The sequence below is a fragment of the Borostomias antarcticus genome (genome assembly GCF_949987555.1).
Source record: "Borostomias antarcticus genome assembly, chromosome: 14".
In the NCBI taxonomy this organism is placed as follows: domain Eukaryota; kingdom Metazoa; phylum Chordata; class Actinopteri; order Stomiiformes; family Stomiidae; genus Borostomias; species Borostomias antarcticus.
In genome coordinates this window covers 14,659,915-14,682,598 of record NC_140247.1, presented here as the reverse complement: position 1 = coordinate 14,682,598, position 22,684 = coordinate 14,659,915, and the positions used below count along the sequence as shown (strand labels likewise).

Genomic DNA, 22,684 nt, shown 5'->3' with positions numbered 1-22,684 from the left:
GTCGTTTAGCTGGCGCTTTTATCCAAAACGACTTACAATAATTGCATTTAACGCAGGGAGTCAGTGTACTACTACTCACCAGAATGGAACTCACAAGTGCATCCCCTTTCTGAACTAGTGACTAAGAGGGTGATCTAGTGCTGATGGCAAAGTGCAAGAGTAGCAAAATATAAATGCAATAGGTGCTTGAGAGGGGGGATTCTGGTAGTACACACAAAGACACACACTCACAACAAACCGTAAACATGTGGTATACACACACACACACATGCGTTCCCACGTTCTACAGACATTAGACAGACGTTTTGAAAGTGAGCAGGGCGCTATCAGGTTTCCTCCCTGTCCTCATGAGACGCAGCCATTATCCCATAATATGCACAAATACGGGAAGAATCAGTCACTCGGCCAGGAGATCACCGGTCAGCGAGGACAGATCATGTAGCGCGCCGATTCCCAGCATGCACTGGGTCATATCACACTGACAGCTGACTTTGTTCTCAGGAAACTCTAGAATCTCTGGAACTTGATGACGTGATAACAGTTCGTTTACTGTACTTTTACCTGCAATCACCGATCTAAGCTGTACTATTCTCTTTCTCTCTCTCTCTCTCTCTCTCTCTCTCTCTCTCTCTCTCTCTCTCTCTCTCTCACACACACACACACCTGTCTCTCTCTCACATACACACACACACCTCTCTGTCTTTCTCTTTTCCTCTCTCTGACACACACGCACACACACTCTCTCACTCTCTCTCACACACACACACACATACACACACACATACACATACACACACATATACACACTCTCTCTTACACCCCCCCCCCCATCTCTCCAGATCGCCCCAGCAGAAGCTCCAGACTCTAAGATGCGCATGGTCATAGTGACGGGTCCACCTGAAGCCCAGTTCAAGGTCCAGTTTATTCTCCGCATGTTATAGTGTCTATCTCCTGCTCTCCTCTCTTCTCTCTCCCTTCCTCTCCTTCCCTCTCTTCTCCTCTCCCCTCCTCCTCTCCTCCCCTCTCTTCTCCTCTCCCCTCCTCCTCTTATCTCCTCTCCTCTCATCTCTCCTCGTCTATCGACAATTTCTCCTCTGGGATCAATAAAGTATCTATCTATCTATCTATCTATCTATCTATCTATCTATCTATCTATCTATCTATCTATCTATCTATCTATCTATCTGTCTGTCTGTCTGTCTGTCTGTCTGTCTGTCTGTCTGTCTGTCTGTCTGTCTGTCATCCATCCATCCATCCATCCATCCATCCATCCATCCATTCAGTCTAACGCCTCTCTCTGTCGCCCCCTGCAGGCCCAGGGGAGGATCTACGGGAAGCTGAAGGAGGAGAACTTCTTCGGGCCGAAGGAGGAGGTGAAGCTGGAGACGCACATCAAGGTGGCGGCGGCGGCGGCGGGCCGCGTCATCGGGAAGGGCGGGAAGACGGTGAGTCCCCCCAGAGAGCCCGCTGAACGCCGGAGCTCGCTGAACGCCGGTTATACTGTGTTGATCGTCGTTGTCTATGAACACATACAGATATAATACGCTTGAAAGAAAAGCGGGCTGTTTTCACTGGTGGTGCGTCCTTAGTTAGATCCAAAACCTGAGCCTGGTGAAAGTATGGCCACCCCATTAGCTCACCTGTATCACTATGGGCACTATTATACTGGTGCAGAGAAATGAAATAATATTATAAATATATAAATAAATAAATATAAATATGGTCAGGATTCCCCTAGAGATAATCGGTTTATGTAAATAACAATGCAAATATATGAGGTAAGAAATGCTACCAGGGATATTTCTGACTATTCTGAGATAAGGAGATAGGGGGCGCTGTCTCGTCATCTCCTGTTGTGTTTTTTAATGGGTGTGGCTCTTTAGAAGTTTGAACCCAGCTGTTTTTGGATTGTCGGTGTGGCAATGCCTCATCTCCTCACCTCCTTCTTCATCTCCTCGTCTCCTCTCTCATCTCCTCAACTCCTCTCCGTCACCTCCTCGTCTCCTCCCTCATCTCCTCAACTCCTCGCCTTCTCCTCCTCATCTCCTCTCCTTCACCTCCTCACCTCCTCATCTCCTCTCCTTCACCTCCTCACCTCCTCACCTCCTTCTTCATCTCCTCATCTCCTCCCTCATCTCCTCATCTCTTCCCTCATCTCCTCATCTCCTCTCCGTCACCTGCTCAACTCCTCATCTCCTCATCTCCTCTCTCATCTCTTCATCTCCTCTCCTTCACCTCCTCGACTCCTCACCTCCTCTCCATCACCTCCTCGATTCCTCTCCTTCACCTCCTCACCTCCTCTCCTCCACTCCTCCTCCTCCTCTCCTGCAGGTGAACGAGCTGCAGAACCTGACAGCGGCGGAGGTGGTGGTCCCGCGGGAGCAGACCCCCGACGAGAACGACCAGGTCATCGTCAAGATCATCGGACACTTCTACGCCAGCCAGGTGAGCTGCTCTCTCTCCCTCGGTTCCACCGGTCCGAACGCGGTCGGGTTCTACTCCGCCCTCCGCGTGGCTCCGACTCCCGCCGGTGGCGTTCCAGGAGCGGAGCGTTTTGTTTGATATGCTGACAGGTCGTCAGGGGGCGGGGCCTAACTACCCGTTTCTGCTACTACTACGTGATGCGTCCCAGCTGCGGCATCCAGCAAAAATAGACCTTCTGGCTATTTCTATCTGCTGTCTATTTCTACTGTCTATTTCTACCTGCTGTCTATTTCTACTGGCTATTTCTACCTGCTGTCTATTTCTACCTGCTGTCTATTTCTACTGGCTATTTCTACCTGCTGTCTTTTTCTACCTGCTGTCTATTTCTACCTGCTGTCTATTTCTACTGTCTATTTCTACCTGCTGTCTATTTCTACCTGCTGTCTATTTCTACTGGCTATTTCTACCTGCTGTCTATTTCTACCTGCTGTCTATTTCTACTGTCTATTTCTACCTTCTGTCTATTTCTACTGGCTATTTCTACCTGCTGTCTATTTCTACCTGCTGTCTATTTCTACCTGCTGTCTTTTTCTACCTGCTGTCTATTTCTAATGTCTATTTCTACCTGCTGTCTATTTCTACTGGCTATTTCTACCTGCTGTCTATTTCTACTGTCTATTTCTACCTGCTGTCTATTTCTACCAATTTCACCTCTGGCGGCCGTACGGTATCCGGAACGCACCGCGACCGAAGTCGGTGGAATTTCAGCGACGGTCTCTCAGTGTCTCGAGTGTCTCAGTGTCTCAAGCCTGGTTCATAGTTGATAACGCGGCTCTGAGCGTTTATACTCAGTTCACTGACCGGCGCCCCGTATCCGTGGCAACGTAGACGCTGCGTGAGCCACGTACCGGTTTGTTTACCTCAGTTTTCCCCCAAGAAGAAGAAGGCTCTAGATTGGCTCGTTAACGTTATCGGTAGCTTTGCGTTCGCCCCAGACCTTTGCAAATGTAAGCAAACGGTCCGAAAAGGTAGTTTGGTGAATAAAAATGGACACTGGACTGAGGGAAACATGAATTATTTGATTGAAGGAATGAGGCCCTTTCATGTTGAGGTTGCAGATTTACTAACGCTGGGGTCAGAGGTCATCCTCAACAGCAGAGGAGATGGACAGGGGAGGTGGGGCGGCTGTGGCTCAGTGATAGAGTGGGTCGTCCAGTGAGGGTCGGCGGTTCGAATCCCGGCTCCTCTTGACGACATGTCGAAGTGTCCTCGGGCAAGACACTGAACCCCAAATTGCTCCCAATGAGCAGAATGGCTCCTCCATGAGAGAAATTGATCCGGAGTAGCAGTTCAAATATTTCCGAATAATTTTGTCTGCAGGCCAGTCAACCAATCAAAGCTGTGAGACATAATTGGTGTGAGACGCTAGAAATTCCAGGAGGTTCGAGCCAAGTGGCTCACAGCCTGAGACGTTCCAGATCACGCCAAAAAAATAGTCTCACAAAGTCTAAATTAGCCTTTAGCGCTGTTTAACTGTATGAATACCAACCTCTGACCTCTGCCCTCCTCTCCCCCCAGCTGGCCCAAAGGAAGATCAGGGACATTCTGACCCAGGTCAAACAGCAGCAGAAGGGCGGCGGCGGCCATGGGGGCATGGGGGGTCCGGGGCCCCACCCCCAGGCCCTGTCAGAGATGCCCCCCCCTCAGGGACTGTCGCAGGAGTCCCAGCCCCGGAGGAAGTGAGGGGGGGCCCGGGGGGAGGGGCTGTGAGGGACCTTAACCTGACGGACGGACAGAAAGACGGACAGAAGACGGACGGACGGAACGGAACGGACGGAGACAAGAGAACGACACACGGACCCAGTGGTGGACAGACAGGGAGAGTCGGAGGGGGGAGGGGGGAGGGGGGGGGTAGAGGCACCCGAGAGCGATGATAATAACAAGTTTTAGAGAGAAAATAAAGATGAAATGAATTAGGAAAAAACGAGAGGAGGGATAAAAAAGCGATGGAAAGCAAAGGTAGAACAGAGACCAGATGCCAGGGCCAGAGTGACTGGTTGGGGATGGGGGGAGTGGCGGCGTGGGAGTGGCGGCGTGGGCGGGGCCGGTGGCGCCCAGAGGGAGGCGCCCTCGAGCGGCGGGGGGGGCTCTCGTCCAGAGCTAACAGGATTGTTTTTTTTACGCGTCGAGAGAGAGAGAGAGAGACGCGCCTGTTCTGGGTCGCTCTGTTTCACCCCCCGCCTGTGAGACGCTCGCCTGGGCGTGGCTTACCTGGGCGGAGCTTACCTAACCGTGGCTCACCTGGGCGTGGCTTACCTGGGCGGAGCTTACCTGCGCTCTGGATAAAAGCGCTAAATAAGTGCAGTCCATTACCATTTACCACCTTGGCGTGGCTCACCTGGGCGTGGCTTACCTGGGCGTGGCTCACCTGGGCGTGGCTCACCTGGGCTCCAAAAACCTCCACCGAGCCCTCCAGCATCTCCAGCCAGTCCTATATTTTAAGGGTGGTTTTTTAAAGATAGAGCTATATGTATAGAAATGTTTATTCAGAGCTATTATAAATAGAATGCAGTGTAGGGGAGGCGGGAGAGAGAGCGGGGAAGCCAGCGCGGCGGGGGTCAGGGGTCGGAGGTCGAGGAAGCAGGCGACGACCCCGGCCGCCCGAGGGGAAGCCGAGCGGGGGGGGCTGCCGTTGTTAACACTGCTCTTTTGACTCCTTCCGTGGAGAGCTACGGAGGAGTATAAAAAAACAAACGACAACAACGACAAAAAAAAGTACGAAGAAAATATGAGGTTGTAAATATAATCTTCATGTAAATGTTAAGAGGCGCTGCGCTCCGCTTCATGGCCGCGGCGGTCCGCCCTCCGGTCGCAGGGGGGTCTGAGCTTCGGCGGAGACCCCTCGCGTCCGAGGGGGCGGGGCGCGGCGGCGGCGGGCGTAGCGAGAGTCCAGTAAAGGTTGCCGGGGGCCGCGGCTAGCCCTGCAGTTCTATTGCTGAGGCTTAGCTCCGAGACGACCGAACGAACGGCCGGCCTGCGCCTACACGGCATATTTTATATATATTATATATATATGATATGTGAGTTAACCCGGCCCCTCGGGGGGGACGAAGGGGAGGCGAGGGAGGGGGTTCTGGGCGCAGTGGTTCCCTGGGCGACGGCCCAGACGAGGCGCCGGTCTGAGGCGATCCGCTCGCTGCCCGCCCGCGGCGCCCAGGACCAGCTGGAACCTGGGCCCCTCCTCTCCTCGCCTTCAGGCCAGAGGGTAAAATCAGATGTAAAGGGGGGAGTGGCTTCCTCGTTCTCTCTCCGCCAATCCGCTGAGGGCCTGCAGGTGGAGCCTCCAGACTCCGCCCATAGATCATGGGTGGAGCAGAAGCCTGGACACTCTCGCCAATACTAGAAAAGATTAGAGAAGAAGAAATTAAAAAGAAAAACCTACCTCAGGGTGTTGTTACCTCAGTGTTCCTAATGTCTTTTTTTTGCTTGCTGGTGTTTTATATGAAAAAAGCTGATAGTCCTGAATATCTTTTATTTTTTTAAGGAAAAGGTTGGGTTTTTTTAGGTTTTGTCTTTGGTTGCTTTGGTTATTTTTTTCTGTTTTTGTTTGTTTGTTGTTGTTGTAATTGTTGTTGTTGTGATATTTGGTTGAGTTCAGTTTGACCCAGAGGTGGCATTGCGGAGAGATGAAGTTGTTAACATTGACAGAGAGAGAGAACAGTGGTCAAACTAAACCTCTGGGTCTTTCTGAAGCGTGATTGGAGCATCCGGTCTTCTTATCGAAGCGTTGGCCAATGGGGAGAGGTGTTGTTAGTTAACAGGGTCTCTGGACACGAGTAGGTCCATTCCTCAACGTTGGTGTGGCTTTCAATCAGTCCACAGGGGAGAAAGTTTTTTGACGTTGTCAAAACGATAAGATTATATGTTTGTCATACAAGCTTTAATTTGTAATACTGCTAAACTAGAAAGCTGACAATCCTGTCATTTGGAGGAAGAACAGTTTTCTCCTCTGGGATAGGCCCATGTCAGTTATTCCGTTGCTATAACAACCCCTTGGAGAGTGACATGGACATGTGACAATGTATCCAGAGGCCCTCTTTTCTGTTTCATGGTGACATCATCAAAGCGCGGCGAATGTTTACCTGCATGTGAGGGTGTGTAGCAGCCCGTCGTGACTGCTGCGCCAGAGAAATGTACTAGCAAGACTGAGGGCCATTCTACCTGAGCCCTGGCTCTGATGACAAACACTGAATGTGAATATTTATTACCTCTGTGCATTGACTATTCAGCCTCAGCCCTCCCTATTGTCCATGCCCGGTGTGTGTGTGTGTGTGTTTGTGTGTGTGTGTGTGTGTGTGTGTGTGTGTGTGTGTGTGAGGGTGAGAGAGAGAGAGTTTTCTGTTCATTGGTTTAGTGTTCATTTTGTGGGGGGTGTGGTTGGGTGTGTAAAAAGCAGAAAAAAGTAGAAAGAGAAGCTATGGTTTCGGTTAGTCTTTCAACCGACCGTGGAGAATTAAGAACCTTTTAAAAAATGGGAGCAAAAAAGCAAGAGAGTTGAAAAACCGTAAGAAAATAGATTGAACCTGTACATAAGATGTGGAGAGAGAACATGTTAACAACACTTTTGTATTTTTGAAATAACTTTGGAAAAAAAAAACTAGAAAAACGTATGGGAGAAGCTGAAGGCTGTAACTCAGCAGGTCACAAACACACTGCCAGATCCCCCCCGAACCCACTGCCTGCGCTGCTCTGGGCTTTCCCACAATGCACCAGCTCACCATCAACAGGTCCAAGTCTATTCTGTTGTTTATGCTTCCATTTTTATCAAGAGACGGCGACTTCTCGTTTTTTGGAGGTCTCTGTGACGATGACTGTGTGCGCGTTCCGGTGCCAACGCTAGTGTGCTTGTTAGGATCGAACCCGGTGGGTTTTGTGTCCTACCAGGTGGGCTGCTGTTGCTACTGGAACAAAGACACATACAGTAACTCTTCATGTCGGGATTGAAAAGGCCACTTAAAAGTTTGTCTCTTCCCTACCCATAGTGCTCTGTTCACAAACACCAAGACACATTATATAAGATTATTCAGACTGCAGCCATTTTGTTTTGTTTTTGTTTTAAGATACAGCAAGCTTTATTTGGTCATGACATCTGGTTAAGTACTGTTACACTAATTGAATAATGTAAACGACAACTATTAAAATGACCAAGAACCTCCGGGAATATTTGAAACTTGATGCAATTTAGGGAGGGAGTGAGAGAAGGAGGGGGGGAGGGAGGGAGGGAGGTGTGACTGACAGATGGGTGAGGGGAGAGGGGCCAGTCTTCTGGGGGAGGGAGGGGTGGGTTATGTCAGAGAGAGACAAAGTGTTTGATGTACAATAATTGCCTTTTTGTGTTAGGTCACTTTAAATGCAACTGTAGATATAGTCCAGTCATAGTGGACTTGACATCACACACACACACACACACACAACCTCTTTCCCCTCCTCCCTCTTCCGTTGCACCACCCCTCCCCTGCCGTTTTCATCCTTCCACCCACATTCTCTCTTCCTTTACCTGTTGGTATTCTTGGTGTTTTGTATTCTCCGGGATGTGAAGGGTGAAACCATTTCATTTCGGGGGGGGGGGGGGGGGGGGGGAGCTGGAGAAGCCCTCAGCATCCCTCCTCTCCCTCTCTCTCTCGCCGGTCGCCACGCTGTTCGTTGTTTCACTTCTGTTCCGACCTTTCTGCTTTTATTTACTATAACTTTTACATTTTCTTTATCCGTTGCTTTAGTTTGGAATATAGTTCATTTTATCTTTTTTTTTTTTGGGATCATCTTTTTTTTTAATGCACAGACCTCTTAAAAAAAACAGCTACTAAATAAGATGAAATACTAACATGTAACTCATTACATGACCTAAGTAATAACTGTGCCAAACGGACATTGTTTTTGTACTGTCAAAGAAAATAAGGCCAGCAGTTAGATGTGTTGTGGGAGACTGAGGCTCCTCACACACACTGTGAAACACCACAGAACACCGACCCTGCTCGCGCAATGGCTCTCTGGCAACTCAAATGGCTCACAAACAATCCCCCCGCCGATCAGAATCGTAACGTAGCTCCTCTTCATATGCAATTTCTGCGCGATAGGTTGATAAGTTGTGTTCACGGTCGACATTTTGAATTCAGATCCTCACAAAACCCCTGAAAATAAGTGGCAATATTCACTGAGACTCCCCATCTATTCTTTGGTTGACGTTACTGACAGCAGGGCCGAGCTCAGACATCTGTGACTGATGGGAAAAGGTTCACGCCCCCAACCTTGTTTTCTTCCCTCTCATTGGTCGACTCCGTAAACGAGACACCGTAGATGGGTGCTACAGAGACAAAACAAACCTCACACATAACTAGGAACGCTACCTCAACACTCAGCCATAAGATTGTTACTATCAACAACCAGACAAGAGCCACCCTGCATGAGACAGGCATTATTTCTCTTTCACTTTAATTTATTTTGTTTTATTTTTCTTTAACATTTTACTTTTCGGTTTTTGAATTTACCTCTCTGGCTTAGAGTGGGGACTGTAAAAAGAACACAGTGAGAGGAGTGGAGGGGAGGATGGAGGGATGGAGGGAGGAGTGGAGGGAGGGATGGAGGGAGTACGAGGACTGTTGTCTGGAGTGCTGGTTTAGTCTCATTATGAGCAGGGCTGGGTTAACACTTACATGTCTGGGCCACTATTAGATCAGAGTAGAGAGAGAGTGTGTGTGTGTGTGTGTGTGTGTGTGTGTGTGTGTGTGTGTGTGTGTGTGTGTGTGTGTGTGTGTGTGTTTGTGTGTGAGTGCGTGCGCGTGTGTGCCCTAAGATGCTGATCTTGGATCAGTTTTTCCCCCTCTGCTAATGTTCATGGTAACATTGTGGGGGGACTGAACTGATCCCAGGTCTGTGTTTAACAGCAGCTTCACCCCAGTGCTGGTGAGGGAGCACTGAGGATTGGAACAGAGAGAGTTCTGGGTAAATGGTGGAGTGGTGGTGCTCAGTCCTAAGGGCCCGATGGAGCTTCTGCACCTCACTGTGCCCTGCTCCTCACTGGTCCCCTTCCAGCAGACCCCCAACCCTGTCCCCAGAGCCCAGACTCCATTTCCCATAGTCCACTGCTCCTGCCACCCCCCCCCCCCCCCTCCCTTCGCCCACCTCCCTCACCTTGTGACTTCACTTCCCGAATCAAGGGGCACGATACCTGTAACCATGTAATTTTTTTGTTGATCTACCTCTTAGGAAAAAATAGGAAAATCGTAAAATGAAAAAGGACACAAAAAAAAGTTTAAAAATTGAAAATACTTTTAACGAAAAATAAGTAAATGAATAAATAACTGGGTAGCGGCGTCTCCATATACTGTAGTTGATAGTCTATTAAAGGAAATGAAAAACTTTTACTTCTTCCAAAGATGATTTTTTTTCCGTTGTTAGAAATTGTTTTGAAGGGATTATGAAATGGGGGTGAAAACAGGGGAGAGATGAACGAGATGAACGTCAGTTTTCTTCCCAAAAACGAGATAAAAACGAGATTTCACTATCCAGTTTGCATTTGTTCTTCATTAGACTTACGTTTTTAACCTAAAAAAAAATCTTCATCTTTTATTTTGTTTGATTTATTTTCTGATTGCATTTTTTTTTTTCAAATGACATAGGATTGTATTTCTTGTGTTCGGGTGCTTTTAGGATTCTCTCTCTGTGAACTGCAACGTTAACTAATAACACTCTGTGACCCCACAGAGCAGCATGACGTCTCAAACATTTGATTTCTATTTCATTTCTAATGATTGGTTTGAAAGGAAAGGACCTGTTTATCTGGCCTGTGGGGGGTGGGGGGTGGGGGGGGGGTGAGCTGGCCGACCTGTGTTTCTCCCTCCGCCCCCCCCCCCCCCTCCCGCCCTGGCCTCCAGACTTTCTCAGTATCTGGACTTTCAACTTCTGCCTGCCTGATTTCTCTAGTTCTCATCAACACTTGTTTTAAACTCCTTGTAAACGAAAGAGCATAGATATGAATGTGTTATTAAAAGATGAGAAAACCGGACACCCCTCTGTTTTCTGTGAGTCATTTACTGAGTTGTCAACACCTACTTACACTCAGCATTCCTACCACTGTAGTCTGTCTATGCAGACTAGTCTGTCTATGCAGTCTACAGTGGTACGTACTGCATGTTGGTGACTATAATAGACATGGGATTATAGTACAAGCCTACATACTGCATGTTGGTGACTACTGTATAACAAACATGGGATTATAGTACAGATCTATACTGCATGTTGGTGACTATAATAGACATGGGATTATAGTACAGGCCTACATACTGCATGTTGGTGACTATAACAGACATGGGATTATAGTACAAACCTACATACTGCATATTGGTGATGATAATAGACACGGGATTATAATACAGGCCTACATACTGCATGTTGGTGACTATAACAGGCTGAACATAAGGAAGCCTAGAGATGAATAGCCATATATGTCCATTTGGATTTTGGCGGGAGATCTTGATCAATAGCAGACGTACAATAAGTAAGTAGTCTCGAGAAGCGTTCTCGTGCCTAGTGGCCCATAGGGCAGGAGCCTATCTCCTGATTCCTTAGGGTGAGGCAGCTTGATGTACAAGTCAAGTCCACCCCCTGGACATGACAGTATGCAGAAGCAGATGCACAGACCATCCTCCTAATCATATTTTGCGTGGATATTACATTACAGTCATTTAGCTGACGCTTTTATCCAAAGCAACTTACAATAATTGCATTTAACGTAGGAAAAGTAGGTCTACTAGCCTACTACTTGCCAGAACTCACAAGTGCATCTCCTTTCTAAAAGAACATAATCTAGTTCTGAAGGCAAAGTGCAATAATTCAATAGGTGCTTAAGAGGGAGGATCGTTGTAGTACTTTTTGATGAGATGAGTTTTGAGCCTGCAGCGAAAGATGGGCAGCGACTCTGCTGTCCTGATGTCAGTGGGCAGTTCATTCCACCAGTGTGGGGCCAGGAAAGAGAAGAGCTGATATCACTTGCAAGTCTCTTAATGGTAAATGGACCGCATATAGCGCTTTTATCCAAGTCTAGTAGTGGTAGTAGTAGTAGTAGTAGTAGTGGTAGTAGTAGTAGTAGTAGTAGTAGTAGTAGTAGTAGTAGTGGTAGTAGTAGTAGTAGTAGTAGTAGTAGTAGTAGTGGTAGTAGCAGTAGTAGTAGTAGTAGTAGTAGTAGTAGTAGTAGTAGTAGTGGTAGTAGTAGTAGTAGTAGTAGTAGTGGTAGTAGTAGTAGTAGTGGTAGTAGTAGTAGTGGTAGTAGTAGTAGTGGTAGTAGTAGTAGTAGTAGTAGTAGTAGTAGTGGTAGTAGTAGAAGTGGTAGTAGTAGTAGTAGTAGTAGTAGTAGTAGTAGTAGTAGTAGTAGTGGTAGTAGTAGTAGTAGTAGTAGTAGTAGTAGTAGTGGTAGTAGTAGTAGTGGTAGTAGTAGTAGTGGTAGTAGTAGTAGTAGTAGTAGTAGTGGTAGTAGTAGAAGTGGTAGTAGTAGAAGTAGTAGTAATAGTAGTAGTAGTAATAGTAGTAGTAGTAGTAGTAGTAGCCTAGTAGTAGTAGTAGTGGTAGTAGTAGTAGTAGTAGTAGTAGTGGTAGTAGTAGTAGTAGTAGTAGTAGTAGTAGTAGTAGAGGTAGTAGTAGTAATAGTAGTAGTAGTAGTAGTGGTAGTAGTAGTAGTAGTAGTAGTAGTAGTAGTAGTGGTAGTAGTAGTAGTAGTAGTAGTAGTAGTAGTAGTAGTAGTAGTAGTAGTAGCAGCAGCAGCAGCATACTCTTTGGTAGTAGCCTAGTGGTAGCAGCTAGCAACAACACAAAGTTGGTCCAAGATCAGTGAAATATATAGGCTTATATATATATACAGTATATGATTTTATGCCAGCCGAGAAATAAAGTTTTTTGAATTGAATTGAATTGAATTGGACGAGCGAAGAAGCCACACCCTTTCCTGCTCTACTGAACCAACCAGAACCTTGGAGATCCGGTCCCACATTATTTGAAAACAATAATGGCAACAGAAGTAGTGCAGGCGTAAGTTCTTCGGTCTATGTCTGTCATTTAGAAACTCAAAGACTGTATTTCTCTTGAACATATATTTTGACGTTTGGCAGTAATATAGACTTAGAAACAGTGACTCGTACAACCTTAGCTAATACATTGATCTCCATTCATAGCTAACGACGCTATGTCAGCTAACGTTAGCTAACGTAGCATAGCTAACACATGTGACCGTAGCAACGATAGATACTGTAGACAGACAGACAGACAGACAGACAGACAGACAGGAGGTGTAGCAAGCAGACTAGGCTTGCTAATATTAAAGTAACTTATGTTTCATTCGGTATGTGTGGTAAACGTGCTAGCTAAGCTAGCTAGTTGCTAACGTCAAGTCGTCAATTTGCAGTGTGCTGGAAAGATGCGACCCCGGGCGTTTACATTTGTATGGCGGGGAAGGAGACCGCCAGGACGACCGCGAGGCAGACGTGGTTGTCTCCCATCTGATCGTGAGTACAGAGACTCGTATCACAGACACGGCTAGCTGAGGAGAAGCTGTCAGATGTGTGCATGTGATGTGCATCTGTTAATGTGGACCAGGCTGGCCTGTGATGTGGTGTGTGTGTTTGTGTGTAGGAGGGGCGTAGGGTCCAGAAGGTCTTGTGCACACAGATGTGTGTGTTGGATGACATGATGAGTTTACTGGAGAGACTGGAGTCGCCCCATCAGCTCCTGAATGAGCCCTGCCCGCCGAAGCCAGGTGAGAAATAAATACAGTATTCTAACTGGCTCATATGTAACCCATACTTGCCCAGGGCGGGATTTGAACCCGGGTCTCCCACTTGGGAGGCGGACGCGCTGTCTGTTGCGCCAACGTCCCTCTTGGCGGGACTGTGAGCGCTCCTCTGAGGAGTGAATTTCACCAGGTACTCCACATTTCACTCTTCATAGTCTTCCACCCAAAACACACCACTAAAAACACCCAAGAATGGCTAAGAGCAAATTATTGGTCTATTCTGAAGTGGCCTTCTATGAACCCTGATCTAAATCCTATTGAACATCTGTGGAAGGAGCTGAAACATGCAGTGTGGAGAAGACACCCTTCAAACCTGAGACAGCTGGAGCAGTTTGTTTTAACGGAAGGGTACCAACAATTCTGTCCACGTCTGTACATACACAAACACGCCTCCACAATACTCGAGAACGCAAAGGAATGTCCGAACCGCTCCGTATTGCCCCTGGGCGGGATGAGCCTGTGGCTGAAGTTGCTCCCCATCTGCCACAGCTCGTCATAGAGGGGATGAGAGGGGTTGTCCAGGATGGACTTCAGTTTGTCTCTCATCCTCCTCTCCACCTCAGTCTCCAGGCTGTCCAGTTGTTGCCCCACAACAGAGCCAGCCCTCACCAGCTTGTTCAGTTCGTCTTCCCCGTTGAGCGTTCAGCTGGTTTGTGCCCCCGTTTAGGGCTGGGTTTAAAAAATCGATTCAGAATCAAATGATTCAGAATCGATTCATGAATCCAAAAATCGATCTTTTATTTAATGAATGAATGAATAAATGAAGGAATGAATAGTTCATTCATTCATTCAATGATTCATTCATTCATTCATTTTTGGAAATCAGTATCGATACCCAGCTCTAGTATTGATGTGTTGCATAACTTGGCAGTCATGTAATTAAGGTTACAGCTAAAAAAAAAAAACAGGTTTTAGTAACACTAACCAAATCGATATCGAATCGAATTGAATCGGGGATAATCGATTCCAAACCTTGTGAATCGGAATCGAATCGATTCTTGAAATTCGACTCGATACCCAGCCCTATGCCCAAATTTCAAGGAATTTCATTAATCGATAACAGTTAACCGTAACAAATACTAGTCGATTAACTGATAAGAACGTCCCGCGCCGGACTGCACTTTGCTCGCTCTCATTTTTTTTTCTTCCGCTGTGTCGTTGACATTTCCCGGCATCCCAATTAGCCTTCACTACATGGCGGGGCGCCCTCATGTGCAGTCAGACCTTGAATCAGGATTACATTTCACGCAACTCCCATTGAAAGTGTCCCAAAAAAGTTCTGTTCCATTAACAAGCAATTAATCAAGTAACCAAATCTTACTCAAGTAAATTCTTATCGGCGATTAATGGATAGTGGATGAACTATTAACATCCCTAGCGCCCGTGTGTTTGAGCAGAGGTGGGCGAGGCTCGTGCCCTCTGGAAGGCCCTGAAGGCCGAGTACAGAGAGAGTCTGCAGGAGGTGGAGATGCTCATCAGCTCCCTGCAGTCCAAGATGGAGGAGCTGCACCTCAAAAGAGCACGGATCACGCAGCTGGTCCAAACCCTGGAGAAGAAGGTGACTCGATCACGCACGCGCGCACACACCGACATACATGCTCATTACATTATATTAGTCATTTAGCGGACGTTTTTATCCAAAGCAACTTACAGTAATTGCATTTAATGTAGGTAGTTGGTTTACTACTATTCACCAGAACTCACAAGTGCATCTCCTTTCTAAACAAGTGAATAAGCTTAATCTTGTGACTAAGAGCATAATCGAACGGCCACACACATACACACACACACACACACACACACACACACACACACACATGCAAGCTCACACACACACAGACAAGTTCAGTCACACACAGACAAGCTCTCACTCACACATACATACACACACACCCTCCCATGCTGACATGCACAGTGCACACAATCTCCCTCTCATCTCTTCCCAAGCCCTTCTATCTCTCCCTCTTCTGTCCTCCTCTCCCCTCTCCTCTCCTCTCTCCTCCTCCCCTCCCCCTCTTCCTCTCTCCTCCTCTCCTCTCCCCTCCTCTCCTCTCTCTTCTCCTCACCTCCTCTCCCCTCCTCTCCTCCCCTCTCCCCTCTCCTCCCCTCTCTTCTCCTCTCCCTTCCTCTCCTCCTCTCCTCACCTCTCTTCCTCCCCTCCCCCTCTTCCTCTCTCCTCCTCTCCCCTCCTCTCCTCTCTCTTCTCCTCACCTCCTCTCCTCTCATCCTCTCCTCCCCTCTCTTGTCCCCCCCTCCTCTCAGAGAGAGCAGAGTCAGCAGCTGCAGGAGTCTCTCCAGACGGCCCGTACGGCCCTGCGCGCGCGTGAGGGAGAGCTGACCCGGATGAGGGCGGAGACTGAGGCTGTCCTAGCCCGGCTGGACCAATTGCAGCTCTATCGAGACGAGAAGTGAGTGACGGGCGGCAGCCTGGACCAATCAAGCAGCACCACAAGCTCCAGGCATTAGTTCTTCCGGGGGTACTTATTAAACGTACTCATAGAAAGTGTGTGTGTGTTGTGTGTGTGTGTGTGTGTGTGTGTGTGTGTGTGTGTTAACTACAGGCTGCAGGGTTACGTGTCAGCCGCCCAAGGTGTGATGCAGTACATACTGTCTGTGAGCCAATCAGAGCTCTGCTTGGAGTTGAGACCCCGCCTCCGTGGAAGCTCCTCCTCCGGCCAGTTGGAGCTCCTCAAACTCAACGTCACCTGGAGCGACGAGCGCTTCTGTCTGAAGGTAAGTGATGGACACGCCTCAGTTTAACACCTCCTGGTCTGTAACACGCACCTGTTAAAACATCTGGAACCTTCTCGTCCCCAGGTGTACCAGGGGGGTACCGGGGTGCTGGAGGAGTCGCTGAGCGGCCGTCTGCCGGAGTTCAGCGCCGCCCTGCTGGACATCGTGGAGCGCCAAGGGGAGATGCTGGCTGAGATACAGGCCCTGCACTCCAGGTGGAACACACACACACTCACACACACACACACACAGACATACACGCATACACACACACAGACATACACGCATACACACACACAGACATACACGCTTGCACACGCATGCACACACACACACACATACACGCATACACACACACAGACATACACGCTTGCACACTCATGCACACACACACACACATACACGCATACACACAAGCGCATACACACACACACATACACACACACACATATACATATACACACGCACAAACAGACTGTCTCTAAAGCACAGACAGACCTCTGGAAACACTGAGTCTCTATTGGTCTGTGATGATCTGAGTCTACAGCGCTGATAGACTGTCTGTGATGATGAAAGTGAGACCATGATGAATTTCCATGATGAGACTTCACCTGAGACTTCCTGATGCTGCTGTTAGACTTCCTGCTGCTGCTGTTAGACTTCCTGCTGCTGCTGTTAGACTTCCTGCTGCTGCTGTTAGACTTCCTGCTGCTGCTGTTAGACTTCCTCCTGCTGCTGTTAGACTTCCTGCTGCTGCTGTTAGACTTCCTCCTGCTGCTGTTAGACTTCCTCCTGCTGCTGTTAGACTTCCTCCTGCTGCTGTTAGACTTCCTCCTGCTGCTGTTAGACTTCCTGCTGCTGCTGTTAGACTTCCTGCTGCTGCTGTTAGACGTCACGTTCGTCGCTCCTCCCTCCACAACCATCAGCAGCGTTCGTCCACAAGACTCGTTTTTAGTTGTTTGAGGCAAAGCACCGACAACGCCACACGTTTCTGTAGATGCCATCCATGAAGTTAGTTTGTGAAAGCTTGTATGTAGAATGTAGCTGTTAAAGGAATAGTTTGATACTTATCATAAGCCATGTTATAAGGTTATTTACAATCCTATACAACAGTCCATATAACATTTTTGACAGACTTGGCACTCTTGAGATATTAGTGGTCATTGCTCATGTCACAGCTAAGTACACAATAATGCAATGTTGTCATATATATGCCCATCGAAATCCATTATATGGTCAGCCGATGGTTCTCTAGGATCATATACATGCCCATAGAGATCCATTGTGTCCTTCAGCAAGGGCCTTAAAGGAGAATGTTCGTTTTTGACAACCTGGACCTTATTTACGGCATATTATAAGACGTTTGACTCACCGAGATAACTTTGGTGTAATTCAGAGGCCTGTATATGAAATTTAAAATCCAGCGCGAGCCAAGTATATCCATGTAATGGCGGCGGACGGGGCACTGAGAATGCAGCTTCTAAAAAATCTATTTTCTCTACGCTACGATCGGCTTCCATCATATTCTAACGTCATCTTCTATATCCTCAAAATCTGATAAATATTCAGCCATATTGCACACAATATTCCAGGCACCAACAAGCCGATCGTAGCATAGAGAATGTGAGCCGCGAGTGTAGCATACAGACGGAGATTAGCCAGTCTGCGTGCTGCGCATGCGTGCTGGAGCAAGTGGAGAAGCTTTATTTCATTTCTAAAGACATTTCTAAAGATCATATTACAGAGGCATGTGAAAACCACAACTAGCCCTCGCTCTATGGAAGCACAACTAGCAATTCATAAAAACAGCTTGTTGAAAACAACCGTTTCGCGGCAGAAAATAGATTTTTTAGAAGCTGCATTCTGTGCCCCGTCCGCTGCCATTACATGGATATACTTGGCTCGCGCTGGATTTTAAATTTCTTCTACAGGCCTCCGAATTACAGAAGGCTTATAGAAGGGCTTATAACAGGGCTTACGATGCGTAAATACCAGATGACCTACCAGATGACTGACCAGATGACTGAACAGATGGCGTTAACGGCGCTCCCTTCCCCCGGGTCTGGTGTGCAGGTTTGCGATCGACTGGCGGCCCAGCCAGCGGCGGCTGGTGTACCTGAAGCGTGCGTCGGTGGTCTGCACGCTGGCCGTGGGGGAGGGCTACCCGTCCAGCGGCCGCGCCTCCCTGCTCTCCGTCCGCAGAGACGCAGAACCCATCGACCCGCTGCACCTGCAGGTACCGCTCAGAACGCACCCGGCCTGGTCAGAACCAGTCAAGCTCTTCCTTCCTTCCTTCCTTCCTTCCTTCCTTCCTTCCTTCCTTCCTTCCTTCCTTCCTTCCTTCCAACACCTGCAGGTACCGCTCAGAACGCACCCGGCCTGGTCAGAACCAGTCAAGCTCTTCCTTCCTTTCTTCCTTCCTTCCAACACCTGCAGGTACCGCTCAGAACGCACCCGGCCTGGTCAGAACCAGTCAAGCTCTTCCTTCCTTTCTTCCTTCCTTCCAACACCTGCAGGTACCGCTCAGAATGCACCCGGCCTGGTCAGAACCAGTCAAGCTCTTCCTTCCTTCCTTCCTTCCTTCCTTCCTTCCTTCCTTCCTTCCTTCCTTCCTTCCTTCCTTCCTTCCTTCCTTCCTTCCTTCCTTCCTTCCTTCCTTCCAACACCTGTAGGTACTGCTCAGAACCCACCCGGCCTGGTCACAACCATAGTCAAGCCCTTCCTTCCTTCCTTCCTTCCTTCCTTCCTTCCTTCCTTCCTTCCTTCCTTCCTTCCTTCCTTCCTTCCTTCCTTCCTTCCTTTCCTTTTTAAAATCACCGTCAGTGTAGCCTACACAGAAGACGAAATCACAGAAAAACTGTTTGCCCCCGATTCCATTCTCCTCTTTTGAAAACCCTACACACAAAATTGAACGTTTAATCCAAATAACATTCACTTAAACAAGCCTGACTGTTTCCCTTTAATTCTTTCCTTCTTTGATTTTTCCCGTCCTATCAATAAGGAAACCGCTGGTCATATTATCAATTAGGGCTGCTCGATTATGGCAAAAATCATAATCACGATTATTTTGATTGATATTGAGATCACGATTATTTAACACGATTATTCATTGAATTCTTTTTTTTAATCAAAAGTTTTAACATTTTCTTAACAAATTTTCTTAACAAATCAAATTATTGACTTTGATAACAATTAATTTATTAAATGTTGACGGTGGCTTTTCTTTTTAACAATGTTCTTTGGATTAGATACATTTCTCCCATGGGAGACAAATAGTGAACCTTGACCTTGATAAATAAATTAATAAAAGTGCCAAAACTGATAAATAAAGAAGCTTCAAAGCACCGGCACCACCACAGAAGAAGACTACCTCGGAAAAATAATTTCACTAGGACAGAACGCGTCTAAATAGGTTATTTAATGGTAGCGCCGAGGCTTCAAAACCCAGCATTTGTTAAAATAGACCCTTTTGCTTAGGTAAGTGACGTTTCATGTTTATCTGACACTTGTAAATATGAGCGCCTCTCCTAACTAGGCCGACACCTATTTATTTAGACGGCAAAGTGAATGGAGCGGGAAAGGACTGTTGTCTGGCATGAGCGAGCGGATTGTGACAACAGGACTGAGGAGGTCTGCTTTGAGGGGCAGCTACGACTGCGTAGCACATTTTAAACACCGTGTCAACTTGGTCAAAATCTGTCTCTGCGAACCCATAGTGTTTCCACACCATTACATTTTACATTACATTACAGTCATTTAGCAGACGCTTTTATCCAAAGCGACTAACAATAATTGCATTTAACGTAGGAAGAGCCAATGTACTACTACTTGCCAGAACTCACAAGTGCATTTTCCTTCTAAAACAAACAAGTGACTAAGAGCATAATCTAGTGCTGAAGGCAAAGTGCAAGAATCACAATCTAAAGTACAGTGCAATATAATATATTAAGTGCTTAGGTGGGAGGATTGTTGTAGTACTTCTTGAAGAGATGAGTTTTGAGCCTGCGACGAAAGATGGGCAGCGACTCTGCTGTCCTGACATCAGTGGGCAGCTCATTCCACCACTGCGGTGCCAGGACAGAGAAGAGCCGTGACCGTGTCGATCGACCGCAGGAGCCTCGGAGTGACGGGGCAACCAGTCGCCCTGAGGTAGCAGAGAGTAGTGGTCGGGAGGGGATGTAGGGTTTGACCATGGCCTGGAGGTAGGAGGGGGCTGTTCCTTTCATTGCCCTGTAGGTTAGCGCCAGAGTTTTAAACTGGATGCGAGCCGCTACAGGGAGCCAGTGTAGGGAATGGAGGAGGGAAGTTGTGTGGGAGAATTTGGGGTGGTTGAACACCAGGCGAGCAGCAGCTTTCTGGACAAGTTCCAGAGGTTTAATGGCTGACGCCGGTGCCCCCGCGAGGAGGGAGTTGCAGTAGTCCAGCCGCTGTCAACCACTGACATTGTTTTAGCTCTCTTGTCCACCTCTCGTTCGGCTGCCATAATCTTCTTCTTGTCGTGTTTTGTTCGAGAGGAGCATGCGTGCGCCTTGCTTGACAACTCGTCTCGCTCTGAACTAAAGTGTCAAGCGCAGTATAGCTCTGCAGTGTAGGGTGCGCTTGATTTGTGCAAAATCGTTTTATGGCGATTATTTAGTTTTAATGATCGTAATCTAAATTAAAATCCGATTAATCGAGCAGCCCTATTATCAATGTATTAACAACCATCAAAGTGTTCCCAACCATCAAAGTGTTCCCGTTACTGCCGTTGGTGAACGTGTCCCCTGGTCTTCTGTCTCCAGCACCCCAAGGAGTTTCCCTCCCTGACCGACTGGCTGGAGTTCCTCTACCTCAACCCTCACGTCTGACCACCCTGCAGCAGTCTGGAGGCTCCATAAAGTACCACCAGGGGGCGCCCTTGCCCCTGTTTCCTCTGTAAATAGTTCCTGGTGGCTCCCTGGTGCTACTCTGTTTTGTTTAATTTTTTAAAAATCTTTGTGTGTTTCTCCTTTGTACGCCACAGTAATGTAAATAAACCTGAGGTTGAATACAGGCAAAAACTGGTCAACTTGGGTCAGTTTGATGGGGTTTTTTTGGAGGTGGGGGGGGGGGTCAGTGAACCTAGTCAGAACTTTCTGTAAGAATTTCAGCTGTGTGTTATTCTAATGCACCCCACAGCTGCCAAGAGCTTTGGTCCACTCTGGACAGTCCTCAGTTGGTCCTGTAGGGAGTCTGTCTGCCACTAGGGGGCGGCCTGTTGTAGCTGGGCAGGGCCGGTGTCAGGTGGCCCTCTTCTCCCTCTCCCTCCCCTGCATTCCTCTACTCCCTCGGCCCCAGACGGTTAGGTAACCCACAGCTACAGCACACAGAGTACATCCACCCAGTACATCCATCCCCACACCCTCCCTCCCCCTCGCCTCGCCTAGCCTTCCGGCCGCCTCTGAGGTCTGCGCTCGTTGCACTGACCCCCCCCATCTGCGTGGATTTAAAACAGCTTTTAAATCCAGCCAGCAAGCTCGCAGAAGTGTTGACCTCAGATAAGAGGTTAAAGAACTGGGGCTCTGAAACGAGAGAGAGCCTGCGGTCACTCTCAGGACCCCCCCTCCCACCTGGCAGAAATAGGCTACCAGTGCCTGCAGAGAAAGACCTGTTCTAGCTGGGTCAACTAGGTCAAGGACTCCGAGAGGTCCAAAAAAACACAAAACTTCTCAGCACGTGTTTTCTGGTACTTCACATAAAGGCCGGTTGTAAACATGTTGCTTAACCGGCACTCAAAAGAGTTCCATTTTCAAGTCTTTTGAAAATATAAGGACTTTGACAGTGTGACACTGCTAGCCTACTTGACAGGTCTATAAGGGCCGCTTGCTCTCTCTCTGTCTCTCTCGTTTTCTCTTTCTCTCTTTTTCTCTCTCTTTTTCTCTCTTTCTCTCTGTCTCTCTTTTTCTCTCTGTCTCTCTCTTTCTCTCTCTTTTTCTCTCTTTTTCTCTCTCTTTTTCTCTCTTTCTCTGTCTCTCTTTTTCTCTCTCTGTCTCTCTTTTTCTCTCTCTTTCTCTCTCTTTTTCTCTCTTTTCCTCTCTGTCTCTTTTTCTCTCTCTCTCTCTCTCTCTTTTTCTCTCTTTTTCTCTCTCACGTTGCAGCCCTGTAACGCTTCCCCTCCCCGCCCGGCTTGTCTCATCACCAGCCGCTTGGCTATTGGTTCCCGGGATGCGGCAGCTTTCGGGAGCCTCCACCAATGGCTGTTCAGGAAAGGAGAAGTTGGTTATGCGGACAGTTTGACCCACTTCTCAACATGTGGCTCGGCTCTCCTTCACTCTCCTCTGTTTTTTGGTCCCGTGTCTGAAAATGGGGTTTGTTCCGTCTTGAAAAAGGGAACAGTTTCTTCACTAGCCCTCTTCCTTCGTTCACATGGCCCTGTCGTTTAAAAGGAGGTTTCTCTTTTGAAATGTGAGACTACTAGTGTATTATGTAACAGCAGCATAGTTCTGCTTGTTCTTCTTTTTGCTCTCTTTTTCAATTCCTCAAGGATAAACATCACCTCTATAGGATCTGTTATGTAAAAGTATCGCTATAGAAATAAGCGTTGACGGTTTGGCCTGGTTTGACCTCCAGCTCTACATCCTCTCTGTAGGTTCATCCAGTTCCTTTGTCCTCCCGACTTCCTGGGTTCATATTACTGACTGTAATATGAACCCAGTGTATAGTGATCTGGTA

The 22,684-nt window shown here is 47.7% G+C and overlaps 1 protein-coding gene across 1 annotated transcript in view; it reads left to right on the top strand.

Moving 5' to 3' along the window:
* igf2bp1 (insulin-like growth factor 2 mRNA binding protein 1) overlaps nucleotides 1–4,167 on the top strand; it is a gene marked incomplete at its 3' end in the record, with an annotated part of 46,588 nt that extends 42,421 nt beyond the window's left edge. Inside the window, exons 12-15 of the mRNA XM_084448779.1 lie at nucleotides 840–914; nucleotides 1,314–1,445; nucleotides 2,332–2,445; nucleotides 4,003–4,167. Coding sequence (XP_084304905.1) covers nucleotides 840–914; nucleotides 1,314–1,445; nucleotides 2,332–2,445; nucleotides 4,003–4,167 — 486 coding nt within the window. The remainder of the gene's footprint in view (nucleotides 1–839; nucleotides 915–1,313; nucleotides 1,446–2,331; nucleotides 2,446–4,002) is intronic.
* Nucleotides 4,168–22,684: the final 18,517 nt, after the last annotated feature.